This window comes from Chiloscyllium plagiosum, chromosome 1 (assembly GCF_004010195.1).
Source record: "Chiloscyllium plagiosum isolate BGI_BamShark_2017 chromosome 1, ASM401019v2, whole genome shotgun sequence".
In the NCBI taxonomy this organism is placed as follows: domain Eukaryota; kingdom Metazoa; phylum Chordata; class Chondrichthyes; order Orectolobiformes; family Hemiscylliidae; genus Chiloscyllium; species Chiloscyllium plagiosum.
Window position 1 is genome coordinate 34,375,911 of NC_057710.1, and position 17,126 is coordinate 34,393,036.

The 17,126-nt window shown below is 39.1% G+C and overlaps 1 protein-coding gene across 5 annotated transcripts in view; it reads left to right on the top strand.

Annotated features, from left to right (window-relative positions):
- ska1 (spindle and kinetochore associated complex subunit 1) overlaps window positions 1–17,126 on the top strand; it is a 41,318-nt gene that overhangs the window by 19,489 nt on the left and 4,703 nt on the right. For all 5 annotated transcript variants that reach the window (XM_043701223.1, XM_043701213.1, XM_043701251.1 and 2 more), the window contains 4 exons: window positions 87–211; window positions 3,510–3,604; window positions 7,153–7,287; window positions 14,798–14,967. In XM_043701223.1, the coding sequence (XP_043557158.1) occupies window positions 87–211; window positions 3,510–3,604; window positions 7,153–7,287; window positions 14,798–14,967 (525 nt within the window). The remainder of the gene's footprint in view (window positions 1–86; window positions 212–3,509; window positions 3,605–7,152; window positions 7,288–14,797; window positions 14,968–17,126) is intronic.

The window sequence follows — 17,126 nt, forward strand, 5'->3', positions numbered from 1 at the left end:
TTTCTGTTTTTTGCTATTTTGTTTATTGCTCCCATTTCTCCTTCTCAAGCCTGTTCTAATGCAAGTTTGAAATGTTTTTTTATTAGGTAATGACCCTTCACTTACAAACATTCTGCAGAAGATTGGCCTGGAGTTGTCTAGCATTCGGGGTATATTGGATATTTTTCAAATGCAGATACAGCAACAGCAAACTGAACTGAGATCACTCCAGGTAAAGCCATTTTGTTCCATTTGCAAAAGGATTAGGTTCTATTGTTAGGTTCTTCTACTCTTGAGGTTCTTACACACTTGATGCAACTGCACAACACCAACGTCTGTGAACGAACAACTAAATTTATCAAGTACAGTACAAGCTAGGTGATTCCCTTTGATCCTATTCACAGGCATGCAAAGTCTGGTCAAAGTGAGGCACTTATAAAGGTGATATGTTTTCCTTGTTATAAGTCAGTTGCAATGCCTACAGATGCTCTGGCCAACCCCTCATAATTACATGCTGCTCAAGACAACCCCGTAAGCTCTGCGAGCTGTGTTAAAGGTTCCTCCAAAAAGCTTGTACTGTACTGTCCTTAATAAATTTGGTTGCTTGTTCACAGAAGTTGGTGTGTTGCAGTTGCAGCAAGTGTGTAAGAATCTCAAGAGTAACGCTATTGCAAATTAGGAATATAGTAGTGCCCCATCTGTCGGGATACCTTCCAAAACTAAAGTGGATGCCCGAAACTGCAGATAGTAGCAAACCCATTCATTTAAGTGGGAAACTTACCTCCCTGGCAGCCCCCAGTTCCTGGTTCTGGAATGTTTCATGTAATATTTTCAGACTGCGGATAACTGAAACCACAGAAGCAGATTCCGTGGATATGGCGGTCGACCTATATATTTATATATACTTATATTTACCATTTCTTAGGAGTTGAGTGATTTTTAGTAAGTAATTTATCTCCTGAAACTAAGCATTACAAACAATTCTGAATCAACATTTTTTAAATGAAATTCCATGGGTTATACGAATATGGGTTCACAACTGTAAAACTGCATGTTTTGCGTTCCTGATCTACAGGCATAATTGGAACTCCTCTTGAGGTTGCACAGGTGAGAAGAGAAGTATCGTGGTGGCATGTAATTCTTGTGTTTTCCTTGTAAATCAGTTTTATGGCAAAGTTTAGACCTGCTAAATAAGAAAACATATCCCTTCTGTGTATGCTTCAAACCCAAATTCAAAATTCTCCCAAAAAGATTGTTTCCATGCAGAAAGTCAATACATGAAATGGCATACATTATGATCCCTCACGACTCAGTAATTGTCTTTTTAAGTAAAAATTTGTGCATTTTAAGTACATTGTTTAAACAAAATGATTTGTACTTGTATAAAAATTTTAAGATCATAAACTCCCAAAGCAATTGACAGGAGTGTTAAAAAATAAAATTCCCCCTTAGCTGGATAAGGTGGCAAAACAGGTGAATGTAAGCTTAGGAAAGGAATTCCAGAGTTTGGGATTGAGGTAGTGGCGATCATGGCCACCGGCAGGACAATAATTAAAATTTAGGGATGCACATGAAGCCAGGATTGGAGAATTGCAAATGCCTTGCATTGTAGAATAGGAAGCAGAGAGGCTGATTATCCTGGCCTGTAGTAGCTGGGCCAGATAGCTGTCACTATCTGATGACACTACAGCTGGGCTTTACTCTCTTGCTGGTCTCCAGCTTGTTCAGTCAAATCACCATCTACAGAGTCTCTGCTCAGCAGACACCCATGGTTCAATTTGTTCATGTGATTGAAGTAGATGTGAGTGATCATGGTGGAAAGTGACTAGAAATCAGTAAAGCCCACAGTGTAGCTATTCAGGGCAACTGCTCAAGCCTGGTTTCCATTACCATGCCTTTCAGTAGCCAGATGTCTGGCTACCTAACTTGAAAAATGCTCCATGACTCATTATGGACTGTTGCCAAAACAACACTCATTCCTTTTAAGCTTTCCTGCCAAATGAGGAAGATTTCTGGCAGCTTCCTGTTCTATTGTGTCAGTTCACGTATCACACTTCTTTTTTTTTTGTTGTTTGCAGTAGCGCAATACACTAGGTATAGCATGCGATGAGCAGAAAAGAAGGTAGTTGGCAGCATCCTTTCAAGGATAGGAATTTTTACATGGTTTCCGAATCCAAACTTTTCAGGAACACGAGGTGTATGAGAAGGAGCATTTTGCACAGTCTTTTCCTTGACCTCCCTTTCCCCTGCTTCCAGCCGTGTATTCAATGTATCTATCTAAGTTGACTAGCAATATTAATTACTTGACACATCAAAGGAAATAATCTAAGTCTCTATTCATTTAGATTGTTCCTCCATTCTGCTGGGGCCGTCACAACATTCCACGAGATCCTATTCAACTTTGCTGCCAAATTTTCTTTCTTTCTTTTCTTCAAGTTTGTACTCCTGACAGAATATAATCAGTTGCTCATGATAAACTGCACTGATTAACATTTGTTTTGGTGTTAGCAGTGTGTTTTATTGCAGAAAATATCAACAAAGCCATTTATTGTAGTTTTTGAGAAGATAATTGACTAACAATGAAGAACTTTTGATTTTAACCTTTTTTCTTCTTTGCTTGCAATTCTTCTGGATTTAAAAGAAAGCTTTCTGCCCTTACTACCATGTAGGTAGTAATTAGCCAACTCTGTACGAGTCAGGGGTAGATTTAAAGACTCAATCTATGACAGACTGAAGGATCAGTGAAATTTCTGTATTCCATTGCAAAGGAATTTAATATTAATTTTCGGGCGGCACGGTGGCACAGTGGTTAGCACTGCTGCCTCACAGCACCAGAGATCCGGGTTCAATTCCCGCCTCAGGCGACTGTCAGTGTGGAGTTTGCACATTCTTCCCGTGTCTGCGTGGGTTTCCTCCGGGTGCTCCGGTTTCCTCCCAGAGTCCAAAAATGTGCAGGTTAGGTAAATTGGCCGTGCTAAATTGCCTGTAGTGTTAGGTGAAGGGGTAAATGTAGGGGAATGGGTCTGGGTGGGTTGCACTTCGGCGGGTCGGTGTGGACTAGTTGGGCCGAAGGGCCTGTTTCCACATGGTAAGTAATCTAATCTAATCTAATTAATGATAGGTAAAAATAGCAAATGTCTCTGAATGCTATTGAGACAGTAGCTAGATCACACTTGAGATCTTAATCTTTGTCAAATTTGAAAGAGCTTGAATTCACCTAAAAGAATTACCAAACAGCTATTGATGCTATTTCTGTTTATGTAAAACATGTGACTGTTATGTAACAGCTTTAAAACTGTCAATTAATGTAAATTAAATTTTGATTTACCAAATCCAGCTTTTTTAAATCTCACCTGTATAGCATTGATTTTCATCTGGTCAGTTGTTATGATTTTATCTTTGAACTTTTTTTGTTAAATTTTTCATTATTGCATTGCTTTTGAAAGTTTTGGACGTGCTTAATAGCCAGGAACAGATACAATTTTGGCAAATGCTTTAAATCTAGCTTTGATTTTTGATTATTTGTATAGGAACTGAAAAATGCAGTCCAAAGAAATTCTGAAAAAGCACATCATTTACTAGAAAATATCCCAACTCATCTACCCAAGAAAGCTGCTGAAACTAGGTAGGTGAAGCTGACCTTAACCAAAGGGTGTTTTTTTTTTTGCCCCTTCTGATTTCATGTTATGGCTCCTAAGAATTGAATGCTCACACTGGACTGGACAGCAGTTCAAGATGTCGTTAACTAGCTTCTCGAGAGCAATTGGGGATACGCAACTTGCCATTGATACTTTTATTAGTGAATAAGAGAAAAAGCTTGTTGTTCACATTTCATTATTGACAAAGGAAATATAAGTGGGGAAAAAAATAAAATGTCCAAATTTGTTATTGAATTACACCTGCCTTTCTTTTTGATATAATTCTGCTGCAGCTGAAGACTGCACATGATCTTGACTCTCCATGTACAATTTAGGCGATAGTGAGGACTGTGGATGCTGGAGAGTCAGTTAATAAAGTGTGGCACTGGAAAAGCACAGCAGGTCAGGCAGCATCCGATCACAGGAAAGTGGGTGTTTAGGGCAGGATCCTAATGAAGGGTCCTGTCTGAAACATCCACTCTCCTGTTCCTCATGCTGCCTGACCTGCTGTGCTTTCTCCAATGCCACACTTTATCGACTCACTGTGTACAATATCATGGGAGGTAGTAGAGCATTTTTTTTTTTTTTTTTTTTTTATAGATATTTTTATTAGAAATTTAACATTTTTACATTCATAAGTTTGAAGATAAATGTTGTGTCCATTTGTTCTAAGAACTGGTTGAAATTGTGAAGTCCCTATTGCAAGCTTATGACCATGCTGGAAATATTTAGATCACAGAGAATCTATTAGAGAGGAATAAAACCAGCACTTCAGGTCAAATTATTTGTCAGAACTGGGTGAAATTTAGAGGTATTAGGAGTCCATAAGCAAGTACAAAACCAGGAGAAGTAGTACATGAAGAGGTTGAAAGCACAGGGTGTGGAAGAGGATTTAAAGCTCCTTCAGGAGCATTTGGAAATGTAAAGTTATTTACTTTGGGAGGAGAAACAGATGTATAGTGTTTCTTGAATGGTAAGAGATAGATGTGTGAAGGGTTTTGGCTGTCCTTGTTAACCAGTTACTGAAGGCTAACATGTAGGTGTAGCAAGTATTAGGAAGGTTAATGGAATGTAGTCTTTATTGCAAGAGGGTTGGAGTACAGGAATGGTGAAGTCTTGCTTCAATTGTTCCAGAGGTTCATTGGATCATACTGTTATTGTATGCAGTTTTGGTCTCTGTCTCAGGAAAAAGATTATTGCCGCAGAGGAGTGCAATGGTGCTTCAACAAATTTATTCATGGGATGGTGGGACTTTGCTTTTGAAGAGAGATTAAGCAATGCAAGAATAAGAGGTGACTTAACTGAAACTTGCAAAGCGCTTGAAGGGGTAGATGTGCCAGATGCAACTAAGATTTTTCTTGTTGGGAAGTCTAGAACCAGAGATCGTTCAGATTTTAAAAATCTGTTTGGGTGTCAGTTGGGTCTGCGATGAAGAGAATTTTTTTGTTTACTGAGACAGCTATGAATTGTTTTGAATTCTCAACCCCAAAGAGCTATGAAAGTTCGATTTTTGGGTATATTTTTAAGGTAGGGATTGATGGATTTGATAGATTTCTGATTACTGTGGCATATAAGGTGGTTAAGGTGGATAAAAAACATTGAAACATTTTATCAGCCATGGTCACATTGAATAACCTACTTCTCTTCTGTGTTCCTCAATACTGGAAGCCAATACCAGCCTCAACAGCAAGACTGGAATAGCATTTAGTCTTTGACTGATAAGTTGCAGGTAACAACCTAGTCATGTAAGCAATGATATAAGCAAATAGAAGCTTTGGTCATAACACTAACTCTGCTTTCTAGCATTTATACCTTTTTTATAAGATCACTGACCAGAAGCCTAACTACAACAGTAATATCAACATATTTTCAGAACTAGGTCAAAGGATGAATATTGTGAGATGCTTTGATTCCTCAAATCCATTTGATTGAAATGACATACATGAAGAGGTAACAGCACACCAGCCCAAAGAGACTACAAACAATAGTTTGCTTTGCTGAGTCCCTGTAATTGATTTCTTTCCATTATGAATATATCTGACTACCCTCAGTATTAACTAGAGGATGCAATATAACTTACCAAGCTTACTTTAAACCGCATCCTTACCCAACACATAATCTCTATTAACGAAAAGAACCGGTGCAATGATATTGTGGGAATATTGACCGCTTCCTAACTGCAAGCATGTTCCTCTATTGTCACCAAGCAGTACCCTTGCAGGACTGCAGAGGCCGGAGGAGAAATGACAACACATCTGAGCAGTTAAAGATAGGACAAGTGACACCACCTAGTGTAATGGTGGCTCAAATGTAGCGCTCTTGCCTTTGAGTCAGAAAGGATGGGAATTCAAATCCCATCTCTCAGGGCATATTCCAGCCTGACACTTGAGTATTGCCTTATTAGAAATGTAGTCCTCTGGATGAACTTTTAAGTAGAGTCAATCTGCTGTCTGACAGACCCCTCAATCATTATTTGAGGAAGAGTTGTTGAGTTCTACTCTGCAAATAGCATGTATCCCTCCCTCAATATTGATCAAACAGGTTATTTTGTCACTGCTGTTCATGTTATCTTGCTGTACATATTTAAGATTCTTTAATCTGTCATTCAGTTACAACTACATTTTCAGGACTCCTTTGTTGCATATGAAGAGTTTTGCAGTATCCTCAAGTTGTCATAGCCTTGATTATAAATGGAATCTTTCCTACAAGCTACAGATGTTGCCTTCGCATTGGATTCATTCTATACTGTTTGCTGAAAACTTTCTTTGCATCTTTCAGGCTCTTGGATTTATGCTGTAATGATCCGGAGAAGAATTAGTACGATGTTATCTTCTAAATAAGACCAATAGAATGACTTAAATTATTTAATCATCAAAGTAGTCTCATCATTCCATTAAGTATTTGCATTGGCCAGTAAAAATTACAGGTTTTCTGAATGCAACTCTTGTAGAGGAATATAAGCGCATACAGCATGTATTTTTTGCTTTGAATGAAGTAAAGTTGTATAAAGAATGCCCAAGGAAAATGCATGGAAAAATTAGTAACATTTCTTAATATTGTGTTTGGTGCGCAAGAAATGATTATATAGATTCACCTTCCTGTATCTTTACTACCTGCAATGATCTGCCTTTTGCAACTTCCCACTGCTGCTTACCTCATTCACTTGTAAAAGGACAGGGCTTAGAATCTGCGCATGACATCAAGCTCTTTGTCACAGATCCTTTTATTTTGGCTACAGTGGTCTCTCTCATTCTCTTTCGCTTTGTACCTGCATTAGGAAGCCAGCTTATGGAAGCACTTATTCATTCAATTCAATTCAACTAAATAATTAATTGTTGTATTTAGTAATTTAATTTATCTATGATCTGATGCTTTGCACATCCTAATTTATTTAAAGTTCTTCAAGGCACCAATTAATCCTAAATTATGTTTGAAAGGTCCTTGAAAATTTTTATCTTTTATATAAACCTTAGCACCAATGTTTATTCTGGTGTGATTTATAACTTAACACTGAGAATTTTTGTTTAATTTTCAGCACAGCACCTGCAAAAGATCTGAAAGTCCAAGAAGTAACTGCCCATCCTGAACCTGAAAAGAATTCAGCGAAAAACAAACATTTTGTTCGTGAAATTGAATACCTGTTAATGGAGGAATTTAATCAGGTACCTGGGTAAGTTTCATAACAACAGTTTAATTCTAAAATAGAACAAAGAACTGGAACAAATCTAAATTGCTGGAGGAACTCAGCAGGTCTGGAAACATCTGTGGGGAGAAAGCAGAGCTGATATTTCAAATCCAATGACCCTTCTTTAGAACAGTTCTCACTGTTCCCACTCCTCCAGCAATTTATGTTTTTGTTTGAAATACATTTTTTGTAGATCTTTTCTTAAGATTACTTTTACCTTAAACTGAAAGTTGGATAAAATATGCAATCCAGAACAAGCTTTTAGATCTGATTGGTCTGGTCCATGTTAGTGTTGATACAATGAGGCTGCTTCCATTCCAGCCATCTCCCCTTGACCATTTTTAGCACATCTTTGTCCCTCCTCTGTTTTTTTGTTTTAACATACTTATGTGGAATTAGGCAGCAAAAGACTTTCTAAGGTACTCTAGTTTTATTGTAAATCTATAGATTAGCACAAACATCAGTTTCCACCTTTCTGGACCTTTCCCTGGCCACAGACTAGCTCTTCAATGGGGAAGATGCCAAGTGCTTTACGCATTTGAAAATATTCTTGTTATTCTCTGTATCTTTACAATTTTAGTGTCTGTGCTGCTGAAGCAAGCACTGAATATTCATGGTCAGGGCAAGAATACGATCCACTGAGCCACAACTGACTCAGCTCTTGTTTGTTTTTTGTATATTTATAATCAACCTGTTCAAATGTACTATGACTCATCTCTGGAGCAGTTGTAACTTGTACCTAGGCCACTTTGTTCAGAGGGAGGGACACTATCACAGCATCACAAGAACCCTAAGAACTCAGCTGTTAAACACCAGTCTGATGAGCATTACTACTCGTGATCAATTCTGGAGCTGTTCTATCTGACTTGTAAGCACTGACATCATATGCGGTTAAACATATTTAAGCCAAAGACCTCTTTACTGCAGCCTGTTTGCTGAGCCCCTCCACTCCCAATTATCTCTTTCTTTGTGAACCCTCCACTTGCAGCACATCTTACTCTGCCAGAAGCTTTGTCCCGCTCACTGTTCCTCTCCTGAGCCCTCTCTCTCTTGCATCTAGAGTTCAGAAGAAGGAAATAGTGAGTGAAAATTGGCAAGCAGGAATATACTTGTTACTGATGTCTATCTTTTTATTTTAAATACCTTTTTGAGGAAATAAATTGTAATTATTTGTATGTGTATTTTTAATTCTGTGCATAGTCTATTTAAAATTTTCTAATATCCTAACTGGACACTACTGTTTTTCCAGTGAATACCACTCAACAAAACTGCTCAACTTAACTATTTTCCATGTTACTGAGTTCTAGATTCTAATCATTGAGTAAAGAAATGTCGTCTTTTTTTAACCTACTGGATTATTTGAAACCATCTTGAATGTGTGAAAATTAACCACGTGAAAAATTCTCACCGTATGTTGACCCTGTTCAACACTGATAATTTTAAAGATCCGTATGAGGCTCTTTCTAAGTCTTCATTTATCGAAAGAAATTGTCCAAATTATTTGCTCTTTACTTTCCATCTTTTTTTTTTAAAAAAACTTTCTCTTGCATTTCTGTCTTTTTCTTGTAATTGGAGACAACTAGACCAAAGCACATTGCTCTTGAGTATGGTCCAAGCAGGATCCTAAACAAGTTTATTATAACTTCATAAATTCTGAATTCTACGTCCCTGTGCTTTGTTTACATTTTCAATGCTTAACTGGCCTTTGCTCTTATAGATTTTTCTTCACCAGTGTCCCAAGATTTCTCTCATTTTTGTATTCATTGTTGTGTTCAGTAACATATTGCCATGCGTGCAGAAATGACTTTTTCCGCTTTAGCTGTGAAGTAAAAATAAAAAAAATTATCAATAAAATGTACGAAATTAGTCTGAAGGATGATTCTTCTACTGTCCTGACTGCAGTATTTGACCAGAGATGTCAAGACAGATGAAAATTGTACAGAACCATGTCTGTGTAGTGTCACCAAACTATGTGCAGCTATTGTAAGACTTCATTATTCTTGAACTTAAATTTTCTTGAAACGAAAGCTTCCAATTTTTTGGATTGTTTCCTGAACTTCCGTAGCAGGTTCCTCTGACAAGTGTATTGCAACATCACGGTTCAAAATATTTTCATGAACAATGAGAGATTGCTACATCATGTTCATCTTAGATTATATCTGTGTTTGACAGTGTTAGTTTACTAGCGAATCTTATTGGTATGTACTGTCACAGGTGGACATAGTCATCCAGGACAGAAACAGGCCCTTCAGTCCAACTTTCTGAGCTGACCAGCATCCCAATCTGACTTAGTCCCATTTGCCAGCATTTGATCCATATTCCTTTAAACCTCCTTATTGATATAGCCGTCCAGATACTTTTTAAATGTTCTAATCGTACCCTCCTCCAGCACTTTCTCTGGCAACTTGTTCTATACTCTCGCCACCCTCTGCATGAAAAAGTTACCCCTCAGCCCTTTTTTTTAAATCTTCCCCTACAAAATGAGTGATGTATTGCTAGAGGCTTTTGTATTAACAGTTTGGAAATGACTCCCATCCTCTCAGGCTACAATAAGTAGAGACATAGATTTGAATTGCATTTTGATAATGAAATGAAAGCCCCTGAAAGTAACAACACAGGTGGATACAGGATGCTTCCCTTCATCGACCAGGCATCAAATCTAAAAGGTGGCAAGTTTTGTTACAGCTTTACAAACCTTTATTTAGCCCACATTTGGAATCTTGCATGCATTTCTGGTCATCACAATACCAGACGTTTTGGAGAGGGTACAGAGAAAGTTTACCAGGATGTTGTCTGATCTGGAGGGTTTTAGTTATGAGGAGAGGTTGGATAAACTGAGATTTGTTTTCACTGGAAAGGTGGAGGCTGAAGGGCAACCTGATAGAGATCTACCTTCTGCTTCTGTTAGCTGGCCAATGTTCTATCTGTACCATGTTTTCCCTTACCCTGAGTTTTAGCTTCCATGTTAGTTAGTCTGGCAAGTCCAAGTACACTGCATGGATTTGTACATAAGTTGGAACACTGCATGCAAAAATTACTTAGCTATTCTTAAGTGCGTGGAAGTATTTATACGTTGGAGTTTTAAAATTTATAAGCTGCATAGAATTGCATTCAGAGACTTCTCTCTACTCCATATTAATTTGCAGAACTTGTCAAAATAGGTGACAGCCATTCACGAATTCATATTTCAAGACAATGAGCCATGATTGTTCACTGCCAATCATCATTAGTAGGTACATTCTCCATGCCAATGCCTCTAACAATCAAACTCCACTTGATAATCCATTTCTCTGACTTTGCTAACCTGTGGCAAACGTTTTAGTGAATAGAAGTCAAGTTGGACTCAACATTAACTTTGCTTTATTTAGTGATTGTTGACATTGGGTATAGATTGGGAGAAATGGAACTTGCAGTATTGTTGTACAGAGCACAGATGTACAATCAGTGGGCAAAGTGGCTTCCCCTTGCCCCCATTCTTCTATGATGCCATTCTGAACTAATCCTATTGCCGGCACATGATACAGAGTCATTGAGATGTACAGCATGGAAACGGACTTTTCTGTCCAAATTGTCCATGCTGACCAGATATCCTAACCCAATCTAGTCCCATTTGCCAGCACTTGGCCCATATTCCTCTAAACTATTCCTATTCATATACCCATCCAGATGCCTTTTAGATGTTGTAATTGTACCAGCCTCCACCACTTCCTCTGCCAGCTCATTCCATACACTCACCACCCTCTGTGTAAAACTGTTGTCCCTTGGGTCCATTTAAATCTTTTCCCTCTCACCCTAAACTTATGCACTCTAGTTCTAGACTGTCCCCACCCCAGGGAAAATACCTTGTCTATTTATCCTATCCATGCCCCTCATGATTTTATAAACCTCTAAGTCACCCCTCAGCCTCTGACACTCCAAGGAAGACAGCCTATTCAGCATCACCTTATAGCTCAAATCCTCCAACCCTGGCAACATCTTTGTAAAACTTTTCTGAACCCTTTCAAGTTTCACATCTTTCCGATAGGGAGGAAACCAAAATATTCCCTGCTTGTTCAGGTGTCAGTCCAAATGCCTCTTAAATGTTGTTATTGTCTTTGTTTCTGCCACCTTTCCTGACGGTGCGTTCCAGGCACTACCCTCTGCATTTATAGAGTCATAGAGATCTACAGCATGGAAACAGACCCTTTGGTCCAACCCGTCCATGCCGACCAGATATCCCAACCCAATCTAGTCCCACCTGCCAGCACCTGGCCCATATCCCTCCAAACCCTTCCTATTCATATACTCATCCAAATGCCTCTTAAATGTTGCAATTGTACCAGCCTCCACCACATCCTCTGGAAGCTCATTCCAAACACTTACCACCCTCTGTGTGAAAAAGTTGCCCCTTAGGTCTCTTTTATATCTTTCCCCTCTCACCCTAATCCTATGCCCTCTAATTCTGAACTCCCCGACCCCAGGGAAAAGACTTTGTCTATTTATCCTATTCATGCCCCTCAAATTTTGTAAACCTCTATAACGTCACCCCTCAGCCTCCGCGCCAGGGAAAACAGCCCCAGCCTGTTCAGCCTCTCCCTGGAGCTCAGATCGTCCAACCCTGGCAACATCCTTGTAAATCTTTTCTGAACGCTTTCAAGGTTTCACAACATCTTTCCAATAGGAAGGAGACCCGAATTGCACGCAATATCCCAACAGTGGCCAAACCAATGTCCTGTACAGCCGCAACATGACCTCCCAACTCCTGTACTCAATACTCTGACCAATAAAGGAAAGCATACCAATATTTTTAAAAGATTTGCCTTGCACAATTCCTCCTCTTTTAAACATTGCCTTTATCACCTTAAATACTAGGGAGTATAGGTTTGATATTTTCACCTTGGGAAAGAGACTCTGGCTATCCACTTCATAATCGTGTATACTTCTATCAGGATGTCCTTCAGCCTTTGACGCTGTAGTGAAAACAGTCCTTGATTGTCCAACCTCTCCTTTAATACAGTCCAATCCACACAGTATCTCGATTAAACTTATTTTACACCCACTCCAAAGCCTCCAGATCCTGCCTATAGTGTGGCGACCAGAATTGCACACAGTATTCCATTTGTAGCCCAACTAAAGTTTTATGCACATGCAGCATGACTTGTCAACTTTTGTACTCAATGTCCTGACCAATGAAGGTAAGCATGATGTGCGGCTTCTTTATCACCTTATCCACTTGTACTACCAAGTTCAAGAAGCTATGGACTTTCACCCCATGATCCCTTCATATATCAATGTTTTTAAGGGTCCTGTTTACTGTATGTTTTCTTCTTTCTTTTGGCATCACTTGTCCAGATTAAACTTGATCTGCTGTTTCTCCACCTTTCCAACTGATATCCTGTTGTATCTTTCCTCACTAACCACCTCTATCAATTATTGAGTTATTTGAAAGTTTACTAATCAGGCCATTTACACTTTCATCCACATCTCAAGTGACTTCAGCTTCTGGGTCAGTCTCCCAATAGGTACTTTGTTGAATGCAGAATGGCTTCTTCTGGAACCTATTATTCTAAGATTGCATTCTAAAATAATTGCATCTACCCACACATGATCTCTATTTCCCTGCCTATTCACATGTCAGTCCAAATGCCTCTTAAATTTAAGTCCATATGGACCACATAAATTGCATTACCCTCCTCCATCATCTTTGTCACTTCCTCAAAAAACTCAAATAAAATTTGTGAAACAAGATCCCCGTACAAAACCATGCTGACTGTTCCTAATAAGTTAATTCTTTGCCAAATGTGAGTAAGTCTTGTCCCCAAGAATCTTCTCTAATTTCCCAACCTGATGTAAGGCTCACTGGCCTATAATTTCCTGGATCATCCCTGTTGTCCCTAAACAAAGGAACAACATTTGGCTATTTTCCAGTCTTCTATGACCTGGTCTATCGCTAAAACAGATAAATGTTTTTTTTAAACAGAACTTCCTTTCGATACAAGCAACGATTAGGGGTATTAGACTTCTTAACTTTCGTTGCTCCAAGGAGAATAACTAACCTTTTGAGGTATTTTAAAATTATGAACAATTTTGACGGGGTAAAGAAGGATATTTTGTTTCAGTATGTCAGTACCTAGGGGTCACCAATTCAAAATTGTCAGTGAGAGAGCTAGGATTGAGATGATTTGGAATGTGCCTGGGTGAGTGGTGGAGGTGGATTCCATAGGAGGTTTGAAAAGCAAACTCAATAGATATATATTTGAAAGTGATGAAGTTAGAGGACTGTAGAAATAGGGCTGAAGAGTGGGACAAGGAGAAAATGAGGACTGCAGATCGGGGTCAAAAAGTGTGGTGCTGGAAAAGCACAGCTGGTTAAGCAGCATCCGAGGAGCAGAAGAGTCGATGTTTTGAGCATGGGCTCTTCATCATGCAGGAAATATTAACTCTCCTGCTCCTCAGATGCTGCCTGATGTGCTGTGCTTTTCCAGCACCACACATTTTGGAGAGTGGGACTAACTGGGTAGATCTCTTTTCGGGAGCAAATACAGACACATGGGTTGAATGGCCTCCTCCTTCTCTACTTTAAAATTATACAATTCTCTAAAGATCTCTTCCAACATCCCAGCAATCTCTCTTCCTTTGCTTCCTTCAGTATCCAGGGACCAATCCCATCATGCCCTGAGTACTTAACTTAATGTTTTAAGACCCCCAACACCACCACCTCTTCAATAGCAACATGCCCTAGAAATCAACATAGCATTCCCAAATTTTATGACCATCCATGTCCTCCTTAGTGAATACTAATGTGAAGTGCTCATTAAGGATCTCATGCAGTTCCTCTGGCTCCATGCATAAATTTGTTCTCTTGTCCTTGGATGGAGTTACCCTTTCTCTAGCTACCCTCTTACTCCCAATATACACAATGCCTTGGGAATCTCCTTAATCTTACTTGCCAAGGACATTCCATGCCCCAATTTAGCCCTCCTAATTCAGGACTGTCTGATTTCCATTTCCTAAACTTTAAATTTGCCTCTTTTTATTTCCCCTTTTTTGCTTAAACTTGCAATATCTCTTGTCATCCTGGGTTCCTGAATTTTGCTATCTTGAATCTTTCATCCTGGCAGGAACATGCTGGTCCTGAATCCTGATCAAGATTTAAAATTATGATGTTTTTAGTTGCATTGGAAGCCTATATTTTTAAGCTTTCGTTAAAAGATCTCAAAATATTATCATTCTAGGCACATTCTGAGCAGCATTGATTAGAGGCTAAGATCAATGGACTGATTTGTTCTCCCTTGGATCTTGGAGAAAAATTTGGATCTCTTTGGAACCTCATTCACAGTAGCATGTTTTGTATGTTTCTGCTTTTGTTCTTGCAATTCCTAAAGAATGTCTTGTTATCTTTTACATCTTGTAATCTTTGGAAATTCCTATTTTATTCGTCATTTAATCATTTTGGAACATGCATGTATTTTATCACCTCAGTTCCCATTTGACAGTGACTTTATTGGCATTCTAGATATATGAAAGGGCGAATGACCTATGATCAGATCAATGCTGTGATTAAGGAGATTAATGCTACTGTGAAAGCCAAGTACAAGATCCTAAACCTGCCAATGAAATCAATGTCGAATACTACTCGTAACCAATATCATGCTTTTAAAGAACAAGAAACCAAGGAAACCAAAGGTACAAATAGGAATAAGAGATAAAATCAAGATGAATCAATATGTTCTTTAAACTTTTTAATTTGTATCGTGTCTTACATCACTACCATTCATTTAAATAAAAAAAAAAAATGTGGAAGAGAACCATCTCTTCTACGGAGGTTATAATGTAAATGAGCATTAGTCTCAGCTGAGCTTCCAGAGATATTCATTTCAGGCAATCGAAATATAAACCGTTTCCATCTTAACGTGAGCATTTGAACTGAAGTGTCAGCTAACACTGCATTCTTGTTCCTAATCCATTATGATGATGATGATTCTTCACAATGAACAATAGTTGAGAGTATTTAAGTAATTTTATTTGGCTAGTAGAAAGAAAGTGCACAGTGTATCCATGTTCAATCGTCCATCCTGGCCTTGTTTGTTTTTATTCATTCGGAAGATATGAACATCACTACCAAGACCAGATTTTATTGCCCATCTCTAATTGTGCTTAGACCATGTAACTTGCTAGGCCATTTTAGAGGGCAGTTGAAAGTCAACCACATTGTTGAAGACCTGGAGCCGCATGTAGGCTAGATCAAGTAAGGTGGCAGATTACCTTCCTTAGAGGACATTAGTGAAATAATATAGCAAGTTTGGCAGCATATGTGGAAAGAGAATAGAATCTTGAGTCTGATCTGACATGTCTTCAAAACTCTGTTTCCACAAATGCTGTCACATTTGCTGTGTTGATTTTTCATCACTTTATGGCTTGAGACTACAGGTTGTTCTCCTATACTACAGGTTGTTTCTTCAATGCAAATTCTCTAACGTGATTGATGAATTGGGGACGCTATTTGTAAAGTGCAAAATTTTAAAACATGTGTTGGCTGTAATGCAATTACAAGAATGCAACCATTACCGTACAGAAGAACTGGTTATACGAGCAATGAGGGCTGCTTAAGATGTCACCAGCTCAATGACATTGCACAAGTTTCTTTTTTTAAAAAATCAGAATAGAAAGACAAGCCTGAAGACAAGTCATATCAGACTTTCCACAGATGTTGCCCGATGTCGGATGTAATCGGATGTAATGGTGTTACAGTTAAATAAAGGTAATTATGAGGGCATGAGAGAGAAACTGACGAAAATAGACTGGAAGCAGAGCCTAGCAGGGAAGACAGTGGAGCAAAAATGACAGGGGTTTGTGGGTAAAATTGAGGACACTACAGAGGTTCATCCCAAAGAAGAGAGAGATTATCTGGGGAGGGATTAGACAACCATGGCTGACAAAGGAAGTCAGGAAATCTAGATTAGATTACATTACATTACATTACAGCATGGAAACAGGCCCTTCGGCCCAACAAGTCCAAACCGATCCGCCAAAGCGCAACCCACCCATACCCCTACATTTACCCCTTACCTAACACTATGGGCAATTTAGCATGGCCAATTCACCTGACCTGCACATCTTTGGACTGTGGGAGGAAACCGGAGCACCCGGAGGAAACCCACGCAGACACTGGGGAGAATGTGCAAACTCCACACAGTCAGTCGCCTGAGGCGGGAATTGAACCCGGGTCTCAGGCGCCGTGAGGCAGCGGTGCTAACCACTGTGTCACCGTGTCGCCCATCTATCAAAGAAAAAGAGATATCCAAGAAAGTGGCCAAGAGCACTGGGAAATCAGAAGATTGGGAAGGCTACAAAAACAGAGGATAACAAAGAGAGAAATAAGGAAGGAGAGGATCAAATATGAAGGTAGGCTAGCCAGTAATATTAGAAATGATAGTAAAAGTTTCTTTCAATACATAAGAAACAAATGACAGGCAAAAGTAGACATTGGGCCACTTCAAACTGATGCATCAGTCTTCACAGTGGAAGACATGACAATATCCCAACAATTAAAGGGAGTCAGGAGGCTGAGTTGAGTATGGTTGCCATTACAAAAGAGAAAGTGCTAGAAAAGCTAAAAGGTCTTAAAATTGATAAATCTCCTGGCCCCGATGGGCTACATCCTAGAGTTCTGAGGGAGGTGGCTGAGGAAATAGCGGAGGCGTTGATGGAGATCTTTCAAATGTCACTGGAGTCGGGGAAAGTCCCGGATGATTGGAAGACCACTGTTGTAACCCCCTTGTTCAAGAAAGGATCAAGACAAAAGATGGAAAATTATAGGCCAATTAGCCTAACCTCAGTTGTTG